The sequence below is a fragment of the Ischnura elegans genome, chromosome 7 (assembly GCF_921293095.1).
Source record: "Ischnura elegans chromosome 7, ioIscEleg1.1, whole genome shotgun sequence".
Lineage (NCBI taxonomy): Eukaryota > Metazoa > Arthropoda > Insecta > Odonata > Coenagrionidae > Ischnura > Ischnura elegans.
Genome location: NC_060252.1, coordinates 76,178,971 through 76,199,676, shown reverse-complemented (window position 1 = coordinate 76,199,676; position 20,706 = coordinate 76,178,971). Strand labels below are relative to the sequence as shown.

General features: G+C 37.6%; 1 protein-coding gene across 1 annotated transcript in view; it reads left to right on the top strand.

Annotated features, from left to right (window-relative positions):
* LOC124163002 overlaps nt 1-5,689 on the top strand; it is a 47,167-nt gene extending 41,478 nt beyond the window's left edge. Inside the window, exon 3 of the mRNA XM_046539784.1 lies at nt 5,597-5,689. Within this exon, the coding sequence (XP_046395740.1) occupies nt 5,597-5,689 (93 nt within the window). The remainder of the gene's footprint in view (nt 1-5,596) is intronic.
* The last annotated feature ends 15,017 nt before the right edge of the window (nt 5,690-20,706 follow it).

The following is a 20,706-nucleotide window of genomic DNA, read 5'->3' as shown; positions in this document are numbered from 1 at the left end:
TACGACATAGCGAGACTTCTGTGTCATCTATATATGATTTAATGAAAAATAGGGATCAACAGAAGAAATTGTAATGAATTTATGCGATATTCCAAATGCAAATGAGTTTTCCCCTCAGAGCTTCTGCAGTATGGCAGGTTTTGTTTGACATAATTTAGGATAAATGAGAAAGCTCATCACTTTAGGATATTCTTTGTTCTGATTCACCCGATTTCCCCATTTACTGCATGTATCGATCTTTCGAGATTCCCATCTTCCCATTTCCTACTGTTTACGGTAATTGTAGCAAGTTATGGAAAAAATAGAACTTTAAGCAAATTATCTCTCCGATTTCATTCCTGCCCGCTGTAAAACCATTTCTAAGCTAAATATATAAAACATATACTTAACTTGAATTCCATCATCACAAAGCATTAAATGCTTTAACGAGCATTAAATGTGATTGTTAGGTGTCATTAAAAGAGCTTTAAATGTGTTATTCTCTTTAATTGAGAGTTGAGTTCATATTTTTTTCGTTCAATTGCTCGCTGAGTAATAGACAGTTTCAGAGATTGTTGGAATCACGGATATCCAACTATACATCCAAAATACTTGTTAAAAGAGTGCTAACTACAGAAAAAGTATCTACACCTGGAAAATTTATTCAGAACCTATTATTTTTCGTATTAATTACCTCTATATTTTAGAGAGAAAATCAATTAAATAAAATACGTCTTATGATTTCAAGATATCTCCATACTATCAGTGTAATAATTTTCTATCACTCATTTAACATTTAATATAAAGGAAGGGTTTTTCTTAGTAAACTGATTGATTTCCAGCCGATATATATCGGAATATAAACATTCTATTATCAGATTTGAATGCCTAAACTTTGCTCAGGGCACTTCAATTTTTATTGTCGATGTTGAATGTCAAGCGTGATTTCATGGTGATGAGGCATTACTTCAAAGAGTTTTAAATGATGCTACTTTTGACTAACTACGCATGGTATATTAAATCGGCAGTGTTAAAATTGACTGTTTTGGAAGCAAAAAAATACCACATCAATCAAAGGGAGTGGATTAAGCTACACTAATTAATTCGATAGGGTTAAAGCCAAAGAATTTGCAATATTTTTCTTAACTGTTGACCGTTTTAATATCCTTCTATTTCACAGCTCAATTATGTAGCACCAATGGACAACGTTCTTGCTATCAATTTTAAGCGACAATATAATGAAAGCCACAGAATTTGCGTTAATGTTTAACCCAAGTGATCCAAATAAGCCACTTTAAATTTATCACAGCAAAAAAACTGATATTAAGGTAATATTTTCAATTATTCAAGGAAATCACCAAAGGAAAGTCAGCGGATTACATCTTTGGAGTCACCCACAACTGCAATAATAGTGCCAAAATTCCACACAGTTTCGACATTGAAAAAAAAAATTCACCAGACTAATGAGTTCAATGTGTTGAATAACGATAGTGGCATCACTATCGCAAGTTTTAAAATAATAATAATAGCAATTTTTATTTTTATTGCGGTTAGAAAATGATAACCTTTAATATTATAAATATAAATCCTATTGCTTTACGCATCACAATGTACAAGGTCAAAATGGCCCCAAGCTTATAACCATTGTGACGTTCCGCGACTATTTCTTTGGTTTAAAAGTCACTTTTGGTTGGAGAAAAAAATATGAAATCACGAGAAAGACAAAAGAATGATGAAACGAGGCAAGAGGGACGAGCGAGCAAAAGAGAAAAGGCAAAGAGAGTCCGTGGAGTCGTCTCTGTTCGCCTTCCTTTCTCTTCCATCCTCCCTTTCTCTTACTTCCTCCCTTCTCTTTTCCTCGCGTTTCGCCCTCAAAGGGATTCTGGAGGCGACAAAGCGGCCGCAGAGACCGCACGAAAGGAGAGGAAAGGGGATTAGAATTAACCGAGGAGGAAAAGAAGAAGGACGTACCCTATCCTCCGTCCACTCCCGCTTCTCCTCTTTCGCGAATCGGAGACGACTCGACGAAGGCACCGAGAAGAGGAGAAGGGATTTACGGTAAAGGCGCACTTTGAGGGAGGGATGACGTGGAGAGGCTCAGGGAGGGAGGTTTTTAAAGGCCAGTATACAGAAAAATTATTTTTATCCTATTTTATTATATAATATTTAAAAATTTTATTATCATTTTAATTATATTTAAGCATTCTACCAATTGAGGTAGGTTTTCATTAAGTTTTTCAGAAGTTAAATGCACCAAAGGATTAAGTTCGCCTTGAAAAAATATTTGACTTAGCCGGGATTCGAACCCGAATCTCCCGATTGCCAGTCAGGCGTGTTAACCAGTTACACCACCAAGCCATTTTCTCAGATAGAACTTCGAGATGGATTTCACCAAAAAAGATGTTGACGTCACAAGTCCACACTGTGGCACATGTGGAGAGGGTCGTGCTTACTAAGCCACTGAGGGGTGAAAAACCTTATTTTGTCGCTGGTCTGCGACGAAGAATTTCAAAGCAATGCAGGAACAAGTGACTTTGTACGCAGTCACGCGCACGGGTGCAAAGGTAAATACACCAAAGGATGAGTTCATCCTTTTATCCTTTGGTTAATTTAACTTTGCACCCGTGCGCGTGACTGCGTACGAAGTAGCTTGTTCCTGCAGTGCTTTTTCAGAAGTGCTCTGGTAGTATCCCATCCTTTCATGGACTTTTATCATAATCGCGACTAAACTCTGATCAATAAAATGAACATCCTCGAATACTCTGATCGAATTCAACCAATGGCGGGTCGCTCATTGTTGGACTGGAACTAGTCCTCCATAGTCATGACTTTTAGAAGCGAAGTATGCGTAGTGCATTTAAATGCTAAGTAATGTCAGCGGATTGCATTTTAAGGTACGTGGAATGCCGGACAGGAGTCCAGTGGCTGATAATTTTACTGGCAATCGCATAGAAAGCATGCAAGCCATAATTATGGTATTAAAGTATTCTACTGGTGATTGATCACCCCCTGCCAAACACCCTAGAGGTGCAGAGTATTATGTAGATGTACCGATTGCGGCAGGTTAGCATGGAGTTACTTTAGAAGAATTCTGGGAGTATCCCTTCCCTTCATGGACTTATATCATATCCAGGACTAAAGTCTGGTCAATAAAATGAAAATCCTCGACTACTCTGAACTTATAGCAGGACGCTCGTAATTTGAAAGCATAACTAGTCCTCCAAACGCAGGACCTTCATTCACTCATAAGTTTCCTCGTGAACGCCTCGCCTTTTAACGCAAGGCTCTACAAAAAATATCGGCAATAGATTATCCAAAGGGAGTACTTGGCATGTGATTCCAGTACCGCCTATGGCGTCGTTCAAAGAAACAAATAGTACAGAGCCTTGCCCTAATAGGATAGTTTCCTTCATCAAAGAAAACGAAATGCATTGATTGCGATTCCTTACCCACCACTGGCGTATTCATAATATACAAATTATTTGGTTTTAGAAATCTCATTTTAGACGAATGGCAATGGTCAATTTTAACCTCATTTGAAAAAGGCCAGATTGGCGCCCAAGCGATTCCACTCCATGTGACGTCACAGGGACCTAGTTTCTATACGAGTAGATAGGAGTTTTACATTGTCTGAGATTACCAATGCATGCATGAGGCACAGAGCTCAGGGAAACATCTCTTAATAATCACCCATAAATTACCTAAGTTCGGAAAGTTTCCTTCGTTTGATAGGGTAATAATAATCCTTATTTAAGCCATGCGCTGCCTCCTAGCAGGGTACTCTACCAGCTACTAGCAGCCTGTGTCGCATCAGCGCTTAAAGTCTCGCCCCAAAGTCACCTCACACGGCGACAGCTGGAACCAGAAATACGTCACACGGACTTTCCGCAGCATTTCTACTTAGCCGTCGCGTTTTCGCGCGATTGAAAGATTTCACTTTTCGCTTAATCGCTTTCGCTAGCAGTATTAAACTCGCTTAATACATAAGCTATTGGAGCGAATATTCTGCAACTTTTGTAATCACTGTACAGATCTTATTTAGCTGGAAAGAAGGAATTATAGATTTTCATGCTCTTCTTAAAGTGACATTCGATATTTACAATGCATAAATAAACATTTATTTAAGTCAATGTGTAAATTTACAGCCATTATCAGGTCCACATTGTCTGTTATTAACACAGATATTACTCGGTTTAAAATCATCACATAATATCCGTGATGTCTTCGCACTTTTCTAAGAGAGGCTCTACATTTGAAAAGCCAAGATAAACATTTTTCTTACACAATACTTAAATTTATACCCAATCACGAGGGGAACATGGCAAAAAAATGTGAGTTAGATAAAAATCCTCGTGCATGGCCTTATGAAAGTCATTTTGCTCTTCAATGCTAAGAACTTGAGTAAAATGTATATGTGAACATTAGCTAATTTTGAGGATCTTTAAGAATGGAATTTGCGATACATTTACTATTTTTGGGAAGATTGAAAATAATTCGTGGTGTCGTTGATCGAAAAACATTTCAAACTTACTGATCAGTTCAAGAGACACTGCTATCTAATGTAGGTTGCCATTTAGTTGAATGATTAACTTCAAATAAGTTTAATTTTATGATTATAAAATAACATAATTCACCGACTAACGTTATTATCATTATGTTATAATAACTTTCCCTCCGACTATGACAACGATGTGAATAGTGAAGTCAATACCTACAAATTGCCTTAAAGTATTTTACTTGTTAAGGTAGCTTTACATGAGCATTTTTCGAAACACCCCAGCCTGGCTGCCCTCCCATATAGGACTTTCCTCTTTAGTTCTCAGTAAGGCCTCCTAAGAAAGTAAGCTCCGTTTTGAAATAAAAAAAGGACGAGTTCAGATATTTCAGGGAAATGTACGGCAGACAACTCTGCCACTCTTATACTATTTTTCGACGTAGATCCCGTGATTTTCCAAGTATTTGTCAAAGCATGGCACAATTTTTCGTACACCCTCTTCGTAAATTATTTCCGCCAGTGTAGTCTGTCAGCTTTTCGTCGCAGTTGTACCGCTGACCGCCTATAACAAATTATAATGTACCTATACTCTGCATTCTTTCAGGCATTTTCCATTGCTGTTAATTTTTCAAGTGTTAATGATTACATTTCAATAATATGCTAAGATATAAAAGTGATTGTTGAGATGTAAACTGTTTGAAAAAACCTTAAACTTGTATGATATAATGTATTACAGTAATCTAGATTATTATTATTTCTGAAGAATATACCACATCATTTTCTACCAATTTATGCACAGGAAAATGATGACCAAGTTTCAATCTATATTCCCTTAACATTTTTGATAACTATGCGTTAGCATTTTCCTGTTATTTTTCACGGCATGGGGCAAGTTTTGTGTACCCTTTTTTTTAATTATTGCCGCCACTGTAGTCATCCATGAGGTCCAACGATTGCTGGAACCAGTGGCGCAGCGAGGGGGTTTTGGGGGATAAACTCCCCCCCCCCCCCCCCCCACCCAGAGCTCAGAGAATTTTTAAAGTTTAATCCATTTTACTAAATTGGACTAATATTACACATAGAATAATGTAAGGATTATAAAAATATAAGTCATTCCCTCAGCTCTTCGTCACAGTTGTCCGCCAAGAAAAGACTTCAGATGCAGAAACAAGTGAATTTCGCCTGGAGCGAGGTCGAGGGCTGTGCAGAAGATGATCAAAAACATCGAAAAACAGTCACAAGTCATCAACAAAAACGTGTGCCACGCTATGACAAATACTTGAAAAATCACGGAATCTACGTCAAAAATAGCACAAGAGTAGTAGAGATTTGTGCAATAAATTTCTTTGAAGAATCTGTTCTTGCTGTTAAATGTATTTAATATGTCTGAAAATGTTGTGTGGCTAGATATCCGCATTCGGTATGCAATTGTATGTATATGCTAGTATAGTTTTATATATTATGTTTTCTTTTCTTTATTTTTTTGCATTTACTGTGTCTTGCTGTAGTGTTTTTTTTAAACCTTTGTCAAATAATTTTTACTGAATTGTTGTGCACTTGTAAACTATCTCATGGGCCAAATGGCCCACGATAATAAATTAATTGAATTAATTGAATACAACTCCAGAACTAGGCCCCTGCGACTACTTTCCTAATTTCAAAACGGAACTTACTTTCCGAGCGTACCTCGTATCTGTGAATTCTAATTTCTACCCTACCCTCGCTCATCTAACATTCTTAACATTAGCAAGGATTTTAGTATCCCCTCCCCAATCAGTACCCCCTCCATCCAAACTGTATGTTCCGGTAATGCATCCTGCTAGAATTGTCTTTCCTCATCAACCATGTCCAGCACTTCTTCTTTCCTTTCCCTCTCCATAAAACTTGATCCAATTCTTGAAATTTTCTGGATAAATTAAAGAGACTTATGTAATCAATTTCCTGTTCCTCATAACGCACTTAAAAGCAATTAACCACAATACATCATCGAATTATATCCTAGGAGAACTACATTGCCTAATGTTGTTACTAGAGCTAAAATCAATTATCTTCATGTAACCCATTATTGGTCCACAAATTTTCAAAAATTATTTAGCGCTACCGCTCAACAAACATGAAATGACCTTCCCAAACCAATCAGACTCTTCATACTTGCAAAAAATCGGGAGTAAATTATAATGTACCTATGTTCTGCATTATTTCATATATTTTTTCCATCGCTGATTATTTTCATTTGTTAATGAATTCAATTCAATAATATGCTAAGACATAAAACTGATAAACTGTTTGAAAAAATCTTTAAATTGGATGATATAATATGTGAACAATAAATTATATAATATTTTATCTGAAGACCATCTATACTTCACTATTTTTTGTCAATTTATGCACAGGCAAATGCTGACAAATTTTTAATCTATATACCTACCCTTAAAATTTCTGATACCTATACCATTAGTATTTTGAGTAAATTCATATTTAGACAAAAGTTGGCAAAGTTCTAACCTAAGTAGGCTGAAAATTTGAAGACGACAGAGTAAATATCAAATAAGTAATGCGCCAACAATAAAAAAAACTAAATACGCCCAGTCGAACGAAAGGGACGCGTCCCCAGAAATTCAGAGAAAGAGAAAAGAAGAGGAGAAATGAAATTACGGGAGGTAAGAGGATTGCAAAGAAGTCTGAGCGAGATATAAAAAAAATAGCGCAATCCCTTTCCCTGGAATGGATGGTGGTGTTTGAGGGAAAGATGAAGGGGACAAGGATACCGAAGAAATTTAAAAGGGAATGACGAACGATGTGGAACGAAAAAAAGGGTCTGGAAGGGCAGAGAAATGCGGAAAAAAATAATCCAAAGGTGTAGTGGCCCATGTCCAAGAAAAAATAAGGGAAACGGCAATTCCGAAAAAAAATTTGATTCAGCGCAACTCCTTGAAGTACGTAAGCCTTTGAAAATGTGCAACCAGATATTACAAGACAAAGCGCATGACCACAATTAGAATGGGAAATTATTCGGAGAGAGGTAAGGAAAAATATGGAAGTAATAGGGGAGCATTCGTTTCGACATTAACTTTCTTAAAATGTACGCTTTCATCAAGGGTAAACCCGTTAACGCCTAGCGGTACCAAATGGTACCGTCTGGTAGTGCAGTGCTAAACGTAACTTTTTTGTCATTCATCGTAATTTATTAGGATTTTTTAGAGTTTTAAATTGATAAGAATATTTTTAGTAACATTTTTCCGAAAAGTTTGGTATTTAAAGCCGTAATTGACGCATTTGGAGCCGTTTGAAATTTGTGAATTATCAACTAGCCCAAAAAACGGATTTTTAGTCCAAGCATTTCGATTTTCTTTTACTTACGCCTTATGTACTGTTACTACAAAGGTTTATTATGAAATTATGGTTGTTATAACATGTGCATGTCATATAAAGTATGGTTATTTGATGTGAGCCTAATATTTGGGATGTAATGATGCAAAACATTTTAGTATTAGGTACCACATGGTACCGCTGTAAGTGGTAATTTACCATAAGGCGTAATTATTAGTGGAAAAAGAATAAAGTTTGCACCTAATGACTCCGAATTTCATTGATATTGAGATACATGATCACCACAAATATCGCAGAAACATTTTAATTCAGGCGTTACCGGGTTAAGATAAGAATATCCGTATAGGATTCTATCCATAAGGAAGAACGGCAGTTACCAGAAAGGTAGCCGACTTATTGAATGTGACATGTGGAAGCTGAGGATTAAGGTGATTTTACAATAAGGTGCCAGCAGATACGCAGAGGATGGCGTCAGTCCTATATATAAAAGTGCCACATTCTAATGTAGCAGTCATAAATAACGCTTGGGAAATTATCTCAAATATAAAAATGATTAAATTAGAGGACCTCAAGTTTTTAACCATTAAATTGGAAAAACCAAAAATTCGCAATCGATTTTAGGTCGATTTTGCAAACTCCCTTGTCGTGTTTCATAGTTCGAAGGCCATTTAGCGGTACTGGAGATCCCAGTTTCTTAATTGATCGAGGCAATAGTTTTCAAATAAAATTAACGCGGAAATGTTTTCGTTAATTTTACTTTTCAGATGTATCATGAAAATTGAGACACTTTTAAATTAACCAACCAGCTATATCAGAGAAATTACAAAGGTGAATCAAGTAACATCAAATACTACACTGATACGGATGAATTAATCGGGTAACTAGAGGGGAAAAATTCAGTGAATATTTTATGAGACCATTTTGGCATCGTATTTTCAACAGAGCGCCAGTTAAAAATAGTTTTATTATTACAAGCATAGACACGGAGAAAATGTGCCAATATATCTGGCCTCCCTGAATAGCCGGAGAAGACTGCAGGATTTTAATTTAAAAAATCGTCCTCCAGATGACAAACAGATCCAGAACTCGTTAAAAAAAGTGTTTCCATGTATTTTCCTCCAAATTGCACCTCACTCCCCCAACATAAGCACAAATACATTCTCCATTCATTCAAGTGCACTCAAGTCAAATAGGATATCTTGTATTTAATGCTTGACGCATGCAATATGCCATGAGATCTCTGGCTGCCAAAATAATGTGATATGCATTGCATAGAGCAGGAAATGCAGGCGCATGTAATGCCAGAAAGTATAAAAAGTATAAAATTATAAAAAAAGAGAAGATAGTAATGCGAAGTGAATAGTTTGTTATAACTACTTGTGTATAATTCCTCCTACATAAATTTTTTTAAATCTGACCCTTTAAGTAAATTATACAGATTATTTGCAGCCACCAAATGATTTTGACTGAGTTATCAAACCTCCCATGCCCGAAAGATCCCAAGACCCAAAATCCAGAATTCCGTAAGTCTCAACGTGTCTGTATTCAAGACCCTGTGCTAATATACAAAACGTGGCCAATGAAAGAAAGTTTAGCGGTATTCATGCTACCGAAAGTTTTCGCAAATAAATCATAATATACATAAGGCAATAGAGGTAGCGTGTGAAAAGGGTACAATAACTGTGAATAAGCCAAAAAATCAATTATTAATTAAAAACTATACTAATCATTGTGGAATACGTACAGTATTTCTGTTCAGCTACGAACATAATTTGACTTTATTGCAGTGTACAAAAACTACTCTAAGGTGCTAAATGCTGAAAGGTGATGCGTAGTAGGATATAATTTCTTAAGTAAGGCGTAATTGGTTACCTGCCGCCCAGGTCGCCCTTGTATTACCTGTCACAACTATTGAAATATAATGATAAACAAAGATATCATATTTCCCGCTAATTTCATCATAAAACCTAATATCACGTTCCACGAAATCTCCCAGCAAAAAGTTAAGGTTATTAAAAGAGGCCATATTTTTAGAAAAACGTTTTTTTTTTTCTTTAAGGTGGTTCCAATGAAACCACTGATTTTTTTATTTTCTAATGTATCATACTCACCAAATAAAATTGAATGAAATGCACACGTGTACGAAATATTATCTTAAAGCGCTTCGTTAAGATAAGCATGAAGTGTAACTATCTCTTTTACCATATACCGTGCAATGTACTGCAGCTGAATGAAGATCCAGTGGGATATAGGTCGTTCATTACTCAAGGCGTGTATCGACTGATTGCTGTTGTTCCCATTTTGATTCCTCAAATTCCGCTGAAATCCAATTTCAAGCGAACAACTCCCAAAGGGTGGAGCGTTCGCCAAAACTCTTTATCTCATCAAGCCAACGATCGCGGTGAGAGTCATGAAATATTCGGAAGCCAACGTATGACCGACTTGTTTCTCGAGTATCGCTCGTGGAACACGAGGAGGAACGCGAAAATTAAAAGAGTTTCACAGAGTTAAAAATTCTAACACAGTGAACTGTTGAAAAGTAACCGATAAGCTATCCGGGGAGAGAATATATGCAAGATCACCTTGAAGATAAAGTCAGTTTCACAGCCACTGAAACGGCATCGAATAGAATTTCATTGGCCTGGATAAAAAGGCTAATTAACACTTACCATGCTGACCTTAATACTGTAGGTGACTGCCCCAATGCAGGCCGATTTCAACACTTTTATGTTATTACTCAACGACCAACTTTTGACAATTATAATTATAGCTTAAATAAAGTTACAAGTAGACCATTCGGTCGGGTGGTAACTTAGATTGGTTACAAGTTTACCCAAATTACTACATGTTTAAAGTTTACCCAAAGTAATACATGACTTTGAAATGAGGAAAAAAACGTAAACATGGGGAAAAACATAAACCATTAATACCATATAAACTTTGTATCAAACACAGTAAATATACAAAATGTAAAGGCCCTTAAAATTCAATATTCGCCTTCTCGTATAAAATCATTTCAGCCTTGATTTTGTGCAAGTTTGCCATATCCATGATAAAAACACAAATGGTAGGTACTTCCAACACTATTGAATTCACCACTCAACGACCGACCATAGTTTCAACACTTAGTATTTGAAATCTTCGTAACACTTCAACAACCTTCTCATTAAGGTCTTTTGGTTTCGCGGGAAGGGTTCAGAAACTATTTTAGGAAGACCGTTCCCTTATCCTCCGATAGCGGGAAGAATATTGCACCAAATTTGAAAGCTGGTTCTATTTCGTGCTTGTGATCTTTTCTTGATAAATGACGCGGCTCTTTAAATCTATTGTTGTTTCTATCCACGCAAGATCACCAACATGGGATTTGAAAATCATATTCAAACACGCTCTTTTTCTCCTTAATTCGAGGTCACTTAACTGATGCGAGGGATAGGTGTTTTGTATCATTTAAAAGAATGGATTTTGCATTTTTTTCTTTCATTTGTTAATTTAGAGGTTAGCAACTCTTTGTTTTAAAAATTATGGGGCAAATTAAGATTTACGAAGGATTTTACGTGGCGTAATATTACGCCCATAGCACGCAAAGTGTTGTCTAGGACCCAAGGACGCTGTGATAGAATCAATAGAGGGGTGATTAAGCAATGTCAGACTCACTTAGAAATTTTTCACATTACATCAACCATGCTCAATAGCAAACGCACTAAAAAAATCAAGGGATCACAAATTGAGATCGTGCTGCTTAAAGGGAAACATCACAGTCTAACACTTCCTATTTTGAATAAGATGAAGTCTCGCGACATAATTTTTTCCATGGGACGTCTAACAGTATCAACTCCATCGTTACCGAAATAACCAGCAATAGCTACAATACAAAATCGTTCTCTCGCAAGGACTCCCTTTCCATCGCAGTGGACCGCTCACTGATACGTTGAAATATGCTCAAATGTACCAATTTGATACTCGAGATAAATATTTTCCACATTATTGCTCCTAGATGAAAATTTACACATGACCTAAATCAGTTGCAGCTCCGAAGGCTGTTGTAAAATTTCCTAGCTTAAGCACTTGTGTAAAACAGTAAATTTATCTGAATTCGTTTGAATAACAATGATCACATCGCAGCCATAATAGATCAATTAGCAATTTGTGGCGTAGAAGCAATATGAATCAGCGCGGAAGTGAGGGAATTTTGAGAAATAACTTAAATGAATGAAAAGAAAATTGTTATATAAGACCATGCTTTCGTAACTGTTCTCAGCCCAAAAGGCTATTAATGCTATAGTAAAAATCAATTAACCACTGAGAGCATTGCTTATGGAGGGATTTATATTAAACCCCGCATAAACGTTGAGGAAACACGCCTCTGGCATATCTATTTTTGTATCCCACCTCTTGAATCAAACAAAAAGCGAAAGGAGTAGCGTAAGAAGAAACAACTCATTCGAACACAATGAAATAATGGAAGTTTCAAACGCAAGAGCTTAGAAAATTCGAAGGATATTTAATGAAAATAACTCTTAGTCGCGACTTTTATAATCATTATTAGTTATTAGTCAAAAAAGCAACATGATTTAACAAAAACCAATCGTGAACGATGGGATTCTATTTATTTCTAAAGTATCTCAAAAAGTATTCAACGGAAGTTTTATTTCAAGCTAGGATTTACACTTTTTATAAAAGCTGTGTCGTAGTAAAGGTAAGGATACAATTTCTACAAGTACAAGTATCTCTTTCTTTACTCCATCCCAAACTCAACCCTGTCAATCACCTATTTATAAGTAAACTGAAATTTTTCCTAATACAGGAGTTCCTTAGCAAAATATAGCCAATCTTAAAGTAATTGGATTCAATTTCCTGATAGCATTGCCAGACAGACCTCCATTTGAGGGTAATAAGAGGTATTTTGTGCAGAAGATTCAATTCAATACAGACGACGGTCAGGCAGCAATTGCGAGAAGAAGATAAAGTAAAAAAATACACGTTTCTGACGGAAATTTAAGGAAATGTTTTTTATAGCTTTTGTTATAATTTTTAGCGAAAAACTATTAAAACCATTGAATGCAGCATCTCTTTCTAAAATAGAATGCAATTTTTAATCAGTGAATAACGCAACATTAATTTTCGTGCTGTTATTGACAACACCGCGCTCCTGGCCTTATGGAGATTAACATGGGAAACGATTCTCCATAAGAGCCCAAACTGTCAACTAAATGTGGAACGCTCTATAGCAACCTGCATTCACCTGCGAAATTATTATGTGTATACAAAGTGCAGTGATTTCATACTTGTAAATACATATTTGTATTTTAATGCAAAAAAGCGAAAGCCGTGTACCCTACGGTATTTAAATTTTGGCAAAAAATATGACATGGCTAATCAAAATCGAAGATTAGCCAAATATTTTTCCTCCTAGTCAAGACCATTTAAACGCATAGGTATCTAATGGCTAATATAAACCTACCTTCAAATGGCACATACATGACAGCTATCGCCATCATCTTGAAAATTATGGCTTGTACGAGAGCGGAAAACTTAATACTGAAGGTGCAGTCCAGGGTTGTATTACCAGGAATAGGTATAGATAATAAACAAGTATCAGCTTATATGCTACGCTAACGAATGAAATTAAATGATAAGCCTTTCAAAATAAATAATCTCTAGGCCTTAATTGCAAGAACTGGCATCTGCTCATTCTACAAACGGCGCTTTAGGACTTGTGAATGATCGTCTTTTCATCAATCATCAAATTTAACGGACAAATTTACGCGGATTGAACCGATTCCATAAAAATTCAGCTATACAATACTGAGTTACGAATCAATTACCGAGTTAAACAATCCATCTCGACGAAATGAAGCGATGAATCTGTTTCACATAAAAAAATACCTAAATTGATTATTTACCTTCGTTATGTGTCTTCAGATATTCACCGTTAAATATCAAACCAAACATCCACGGCGGAAATAATGGCCTGCGGGACGCATCGAAAACTCCAACGAAGCGTTCCACCAGCGTGGCCACTAATAATGTTATTTCTTTCCCACAAAAGGGGAGGGAAAAGAAAATTACCTAAAAGGGCAGAGGGGAAGAAAACAACGACCGATCAAGGCACCCACACACACAAAAGGTAGCAAACGAGGCGAAACAAAAAAATAACAAGGCTTAAGAAAACCACAATCCCCGTAGAGACGGAAAAGTGGGGAGTGGGCCCAGGATGGCGGCAATGGTCGACAAAAGACGATCACGTCCCGTCCCTAGAGCATTGGTAAAGGAGGATACCCTCCTCCGGCCACCGCCCACTTTATTTCGCAGCGTTCAAATGCGACGGTGTCGCCGACCGCGCGGCCGTGTCCCACCCCCGCACTACGGATTTTCCGTAGCCTAACAAATGACTGGCGGTTAGCGCGCGTTCCTAAAACACGTCAGTCCCACGTGGGCGAAAGGGTGGGTGCCATCGAGGGCGGGCAAACAGCAAAAGGCGAGACCGCGTCACGATTGACGGGGATGAGCTCTGACGAGAAGAGGGTTAAAAGGGTTCCGGAGGAGTGGAATGGGGCTTAATGCCGATCGAATGGGGCAAAGAGATAGAATGGGTCAGAGAGAGAGAGAGAAATAGCGAGGGGTAATCCAACCTCGCTGTGTGTGGTGTGGTTGCGGGACTGGGTATGTTCGGTTTGACAAGGGAGCGTTAGGCGTCCAGTGAACGAGAGGCGACTACTGAAGCGACGGCGTCGGGTTTAGTGACTCGGAAGTCTGCGAGATGGGCGCTTGGAAGGTTCGTCCACATGACGATAATCGACGCTATGTCCGAAAGGTATCGCGGAGAGATAAGAGAGTAAGTAATCGCCCATATCATACGCAGTACCAGGAATACTACAAAAGAGGGTCCTCAAGTCGCCCTCTAAATGTGATGTCACCGCCGCGCATTAAATGGGTGTACAAAAGTCGCCACTTGCGTCACTGACGGATTAATTGAACCAAGTTTCACGGGAAAATAAGGTATAATAAGCGGTTTTAACCGAACTTTATATACATGATGATGTGATTTATCAAATTCATAACTTTTCCATGCATCGCAATTACAAACAATACTGCAAAATATTGGTAAAGAAAGTGGATCGCATTACAACCGTCACCGGGCCGCAGATAGTTTTGAAAACCGATTGCACTGCGACCAAAGTGACAATGGGAATCAGCCTTCCTTGGAATGAAATTGGGCCTCCTCTATGTATTTTCCTTGTTCAATATCATTTTGAAGGGGACTGCATAGAGTAGGCCCAATTCTATTCCATTGAAGCCTGAATTTTATTGCGATTTGAGTCGTATTTTAATCGGCTTTCAATAAAGACCGGTGATGGCGGTGATGAGTGCAATGCGATCCACTTTTTTTCAAATATTTGGCAGTTTAGTGTTTTTAATTGCGAGGAATAGCACTGAAAAGTTATGGATTTGATAAATCACATCAACATTTTTATGTAAATTTTGTTTGGGACCCCTAATTATACCTTATTTCCCCGTGAAACTTAGATCAATTTCTCCCCAGGGACGTGTGTGGCAACTGATGTAAACCCATTTCAACGTGCGGTGGTTGACAACACATTTAGAGGTCGATGTGACGATCCCCTTTTGCAATATTCGTGATCACATTCAGGATTATCTCCATAATCCGGCTTTTCGGCAATGCGACACTTCAAGTAATCCGGCGTGCAGGGCTCGAGACCTCCGTTTGGCTAATATAATTCCGTAACTTTTAAATAAAAGGATTTTCAATGCATAATAAGTATTTTTAATTGTTATGTATGTAGCTTTTGGTCAGTTCATAATTTGCATGAATTTTTGGTTAAGTAACCCACAAAATCGGGAAAAGTAACTAGCCTTAGCAAAATCTCTGTGGTGTCAGTAACGGATAAGGAAAAAAACTCAAGGGGGGGCGCAAAAGATATTTCGAGCTGCTTTTACTTTTATCTTCAAGAACAATAATGAAGTTGCATCAAAAATTTAAGATAGATTTATTTAAACTGATTATGCGCATGTAAAAGACAATGCTATCTTATGATATTAATAAGTCACAAATGTGGTTCTGCAACGTTCGGCATGCGGGCAGCCACGCAAGGGGGGTGCGCGCCCCCTCGGCCCCCATATATATCCGCCGCTGAGTGGCGTCAACGGTTTATTCTCTCTTTATCGACCACAATCGCTACAATTAATTTGTTATCTACTTTGAATCAACCCCGTGCAGTAGGGAGATTTTGCTTCACGATATGTACTTCATTGTGAAATTATTCCTTAAAAGGATTTTTGTTTTTTGTGCCTGTTTACTCTACGTTTCCAATTATCCGGCGTTCTCTTTAATCCGGCTTGGCCACGGCTGCATATGTGTCGGATTACGGAGATCCTACTATACAATAGAGGATTCTCGATCCGGCCACTGGGTTTGCTGTTACCGACCCCGCATTTATAGGGATTTATAGAAGTCATCACTCGCTAATGTAGAGGAATTCAATCCTCGACTCATACGTGAATCCATCGATATCAAGAAAAACTACTTGAATCAGTATTCTATAAATCTCACTTCTGACTGCTGACTGACGGAATGACTGATTCACACATTTCTTTTGGGTGAACGAGACGAGATAGGACGAATTTTCACAAAATCGACCCCCTACAAAATCGTCTGACACCAAAGAAAATTGTTTTGAAATACTGAATTTTCTTTATTGGACGCCCAAAAATTCGATGGCAGTGAGGAATTTGAACGTCGTGCGTCGTGAATTTGATCGAGAAGCTTGCTGATGGCACCAAAGTCGTCGTAGCAGCCATTAATCAACACCTTGGAATAGTCAGGAAGAATTAAGCCAAGAAATTTTTGATATTTCAATGATTTAATTTTAGTACATTACATATCAGCGAAAAAAAATCTGTTGGGAACAAACTGCAGACAAAAATTTTAAGAACTGGGAGAGTGACCAGAAAAGCTACACATGGAACCCAGTCATCCGCAATATTCCAATCTCCTCTCATCCTTCCATCCTTTACTTCCTCCTCCTTCCACTTGTCCTACTTGACGTGGATAAAAGTGAGTATCGCCTTATAAGATCATTTCGCGTGACCGGATTATACCACGATAATTACCACCATTCTTGAAGCACACATCGACCCCTTTGCACTTCCATTGAAACCCTTCATAAGCCTTTCCCTATCCTATCTGTCACCGAAGTAGTCTGTACCTGCCGTTTCTTGTTGCCCTTTTGTTTTTGTAAATGTAATTATTGTTTTCTACTTGTTATATTGTGTTTTCGTCCTCTAATTTATGTATTGTTACCTGGCCACTATAAAATGGCAAGTATATGCTGTATGTGGTTCTCTTTCTTTGAAATAAAAAAAATTAAGATTGAGGTAATCACATAGGTGCACAAGAGAAAGCCCACTATATGGACGAACGCTGATGCAGCAGCTACAGTCCGCCCGGCAAGAGTCGTTTGATGACAGTGTAATAGGAGGGGCGGATAACCCTGCGTCAGCACGGTTTGCAGCCAATCACTGCTCCTCAAATTCACCTCACACCCTCGCCTAGTCGCACAACGTTGTCGAATTCATATGAAGCACCGAAATTAGCCTGAACAACCAAAACAAGCCCTTTCTTCGAATCACCAATGCAAGGGATTTTTTCTTTGGACCCTTCACGCTCGTCGTCTCTTTCGGCTCCTTTCTTTACGAAAGCCTTTTGTTTACATGTGACGTGGGCATATCCCTTCCTTCCCTGGCAACCTTGCCACATCCGTAGCTATCTCCTCTCTTGCGTAGCTCACTTAGAAGTTGCCTCTCCTCACCCACCATGTCCAGCACTTTGTCGTTCCTCCTCCTCTTCCTCCACATTGCCTAATCTATTCTTCTCCAGGCTCAAATCCCAAAATCTTCCCGTTTATTCTCGTTCTCCTTCCTAAGCGTTCATGCTCCCGCACATTAAAACGCTATACTCCTAATCAGACTCTTTAATAACCTTTTCTTTAAAATCTTGCATAACGATTCCCTCATAAGTTTCTTCCTGTCAATAATGCCTAATTTGCTAACGAAAATTTCTTATTGATGTCCTTACTAATGTATTCATTTTCCTTAAATTTGCTACCCAAATATCCAAATATACGTTGCTAAAAAAAAAATTCAACTCTATTTCAATACAGAATGAGGGGCACCTTGCTGGAAGTTCTTCAGAAGAACGGCAGATGACGTACAGCAGGAGTAAATGATTTTTATCAATTCACCACAGCCATTATGATAATATTTATGAGTGCTGAATCAAATATTCTACTACTTTTACTGTAAAAAGACCTTACACTGGCAACTTTGTTTGGTTGCGTAGTCACGGAGAGCGTAGTGGAAACGCCGTAGGAAAATGGATAGGTCAGCGAAGACGGGCTGAAAACCATGAAAGGTAGGGAGGGACTGATGGAGGCTGCGTTCGGCATCAGATGACGGCAGGAGGTGAACGGAACTCCAGCGATAGCGATAAGACAGGTTTTACGGTGACAGGGAGAGAGGTGGGAAGAGAAGATATGACGTGAAGAGCAACCCCAGGCGACGCCGAAACGATGAATTGCAAAAAAAGAGCATCACGAAATTCTTTGCTTGCTTAATGGTAGGGTGCTCACTGAGCGTTTGATGGCTGATGCTGATTGGGAGCATAAGATTGCTGTCTTATCCGATTAAACCAACCCTCACACAGCTACATACCTGGAGTACATAACTACGCCTTTATCAGTTGCGTATCTGCATTCCAAGCGAGAAAAAGATGTGAGTAAGTTAAAAAAAAGTGAAATAGCCTGCTTTGAAGAGAAAAACAAAACACGATAAACTTTTCCATGGCGTAGGACGCAAAGCGGGAAATATTCATTTAACTCAAAACAGGAATCTAAAAATATGTTTCTAATTTAAATTGATAAAAACTATAAAGAAGAAAGCGTTAGAAGAAGCTTCATCGAGCTGCCTAAAAATTAAAACTAACGAAAAACTTATAACCACCACATTATTAGAAATAATGGAGTATTCTCTCAAGCAATCGAGTGAAAACTTACTTTTTCATTTTACTGTGCATAGCATGAGGCATTTGAAATTAATAATTACAACTCATCTATCTAATGCGTAAAAATCTAAAATATATACACATACATTTTAGGTGAATAATTATTTTTTAAGACAATAATATAAAAATAAATGAACATGGTAGTCCATTTATATTCAATTATTCACTCCTGTATTTAATGATAATTTTGGAGATAAACTGACTTTTACAGCATCTTGCTTTGTAAATGCTTGAAAAAACGTTAGCCTAATCCTATTTTTAAATCCTTAATTGAAACTGAAGGTTAAAATCCCGAGTACAAATCCAAATAATATGAAACAAAATATCAAATGCAATATTTTAACCCATTCACTTCGTAAAATTCCACAAGTAAACCTTTCAAATTCAACAAGTCACCAATATCACTGAATAAATATAAAACGACGATAATTGCTGAGTTGAAAATTAATAAAAATATAAGTAAATTGGACTAGATTTTCCTCCGATCCAAAGTTTTGGGTGATTCGCAAATATCTCTATAGAATAATTTGAGAGTCGTCTGAAATGGATTTATCAAACACAATACGGGTTGAAATTCATACGTATATCCTCGAAAAATACAATTAATGAAAATTTAACGGATTTTCAAAGCCGCTTACTACACGTATTAAACGCACTACGCTGATTTTTTTCCAAATAGCATAATGCTTTTCTCATGACATCCAAGACTTCTTGGAATGTGAAAAATATCCGAGGGAATCACAGTCCATAATTTCGCACTGTTTCTGAAGAAAGATAATACATACCGGTCAAAATCCCCTTCAACACACAAAAATTAAATAAAAACGGTAGTACACTATGAAACATTCCAGTAAAAGTATTCGAGGCAAACTAAGCAAAAATTGTTTCACTCAAGAGGGGGCCAATTGGTCTCGTTTACCCCACTACAAAAATTGCCACGAAAAAGGCTTTCAAATTTTAATCGAAATATAAACATATTGAAAACTTGCACCTATACCATGGTACTCAAAGGCCAGAAAAAAAAGAAGAGGTAACTTTTAATACGGAGGAAAGGGTAAAAAAGTAAAGTTTTTTGAAAGCTTATCAATAGCAAAACGACGAAACAATTCACTCGACTGGTTTTATACCTGATGAAAAAATTATGAATTGAGTGAATAAATTACATATTTTGCACAACACTGAGATAAATAGATAAATATGGAAAGCATAGCCATTAGGTATACTTTGGAGCACGTATTTGAATTGAACAAGCAGCTAAAGACCTGATGAAAAAAGTTAGATTCGAGTTGCATTGAGTCGAGTGGATGCATTGCTTATTTTTTCTCAAGATTGCAATAAATAGATGCGTATGGAGTGTATAGTGTATACTGTATACCCATTAGATATACTTTGGTGCATGAATATAAATTGAAAAATTAAGATTATCTCCAATAATCAGAGATACTGGGATTCATTTTCCTTTTATTTTGTAAAGCTTGGGTGCAAACTCACGTGATCCGCTAATCTATCGGTACAGTTCGTCAATATGTCCAACAAAAAATTTTTAAGACTTGACTGAAACCGCGGCGTCCGGGTAGATTTTATTTTTAAAAGGTAACGATCGACTGACATTCATTGCATGTACCAGTAAACTCACCATTCGTTTTGGGGAGATCGGTGAAGTGACAGAATGGAAGCCATCGACGAGGACGTGTGCACAGAGAACAATGGAGTTTGGAGGGGGCAGATCTGTTCGGCTGCTGGAAGCTCCGCTAAGCGGCAAAGGCCCGAAGCACAATGTGACGCTCCCCTGCCTCTTATCTTGGGTGAAAGGCATGGCGGG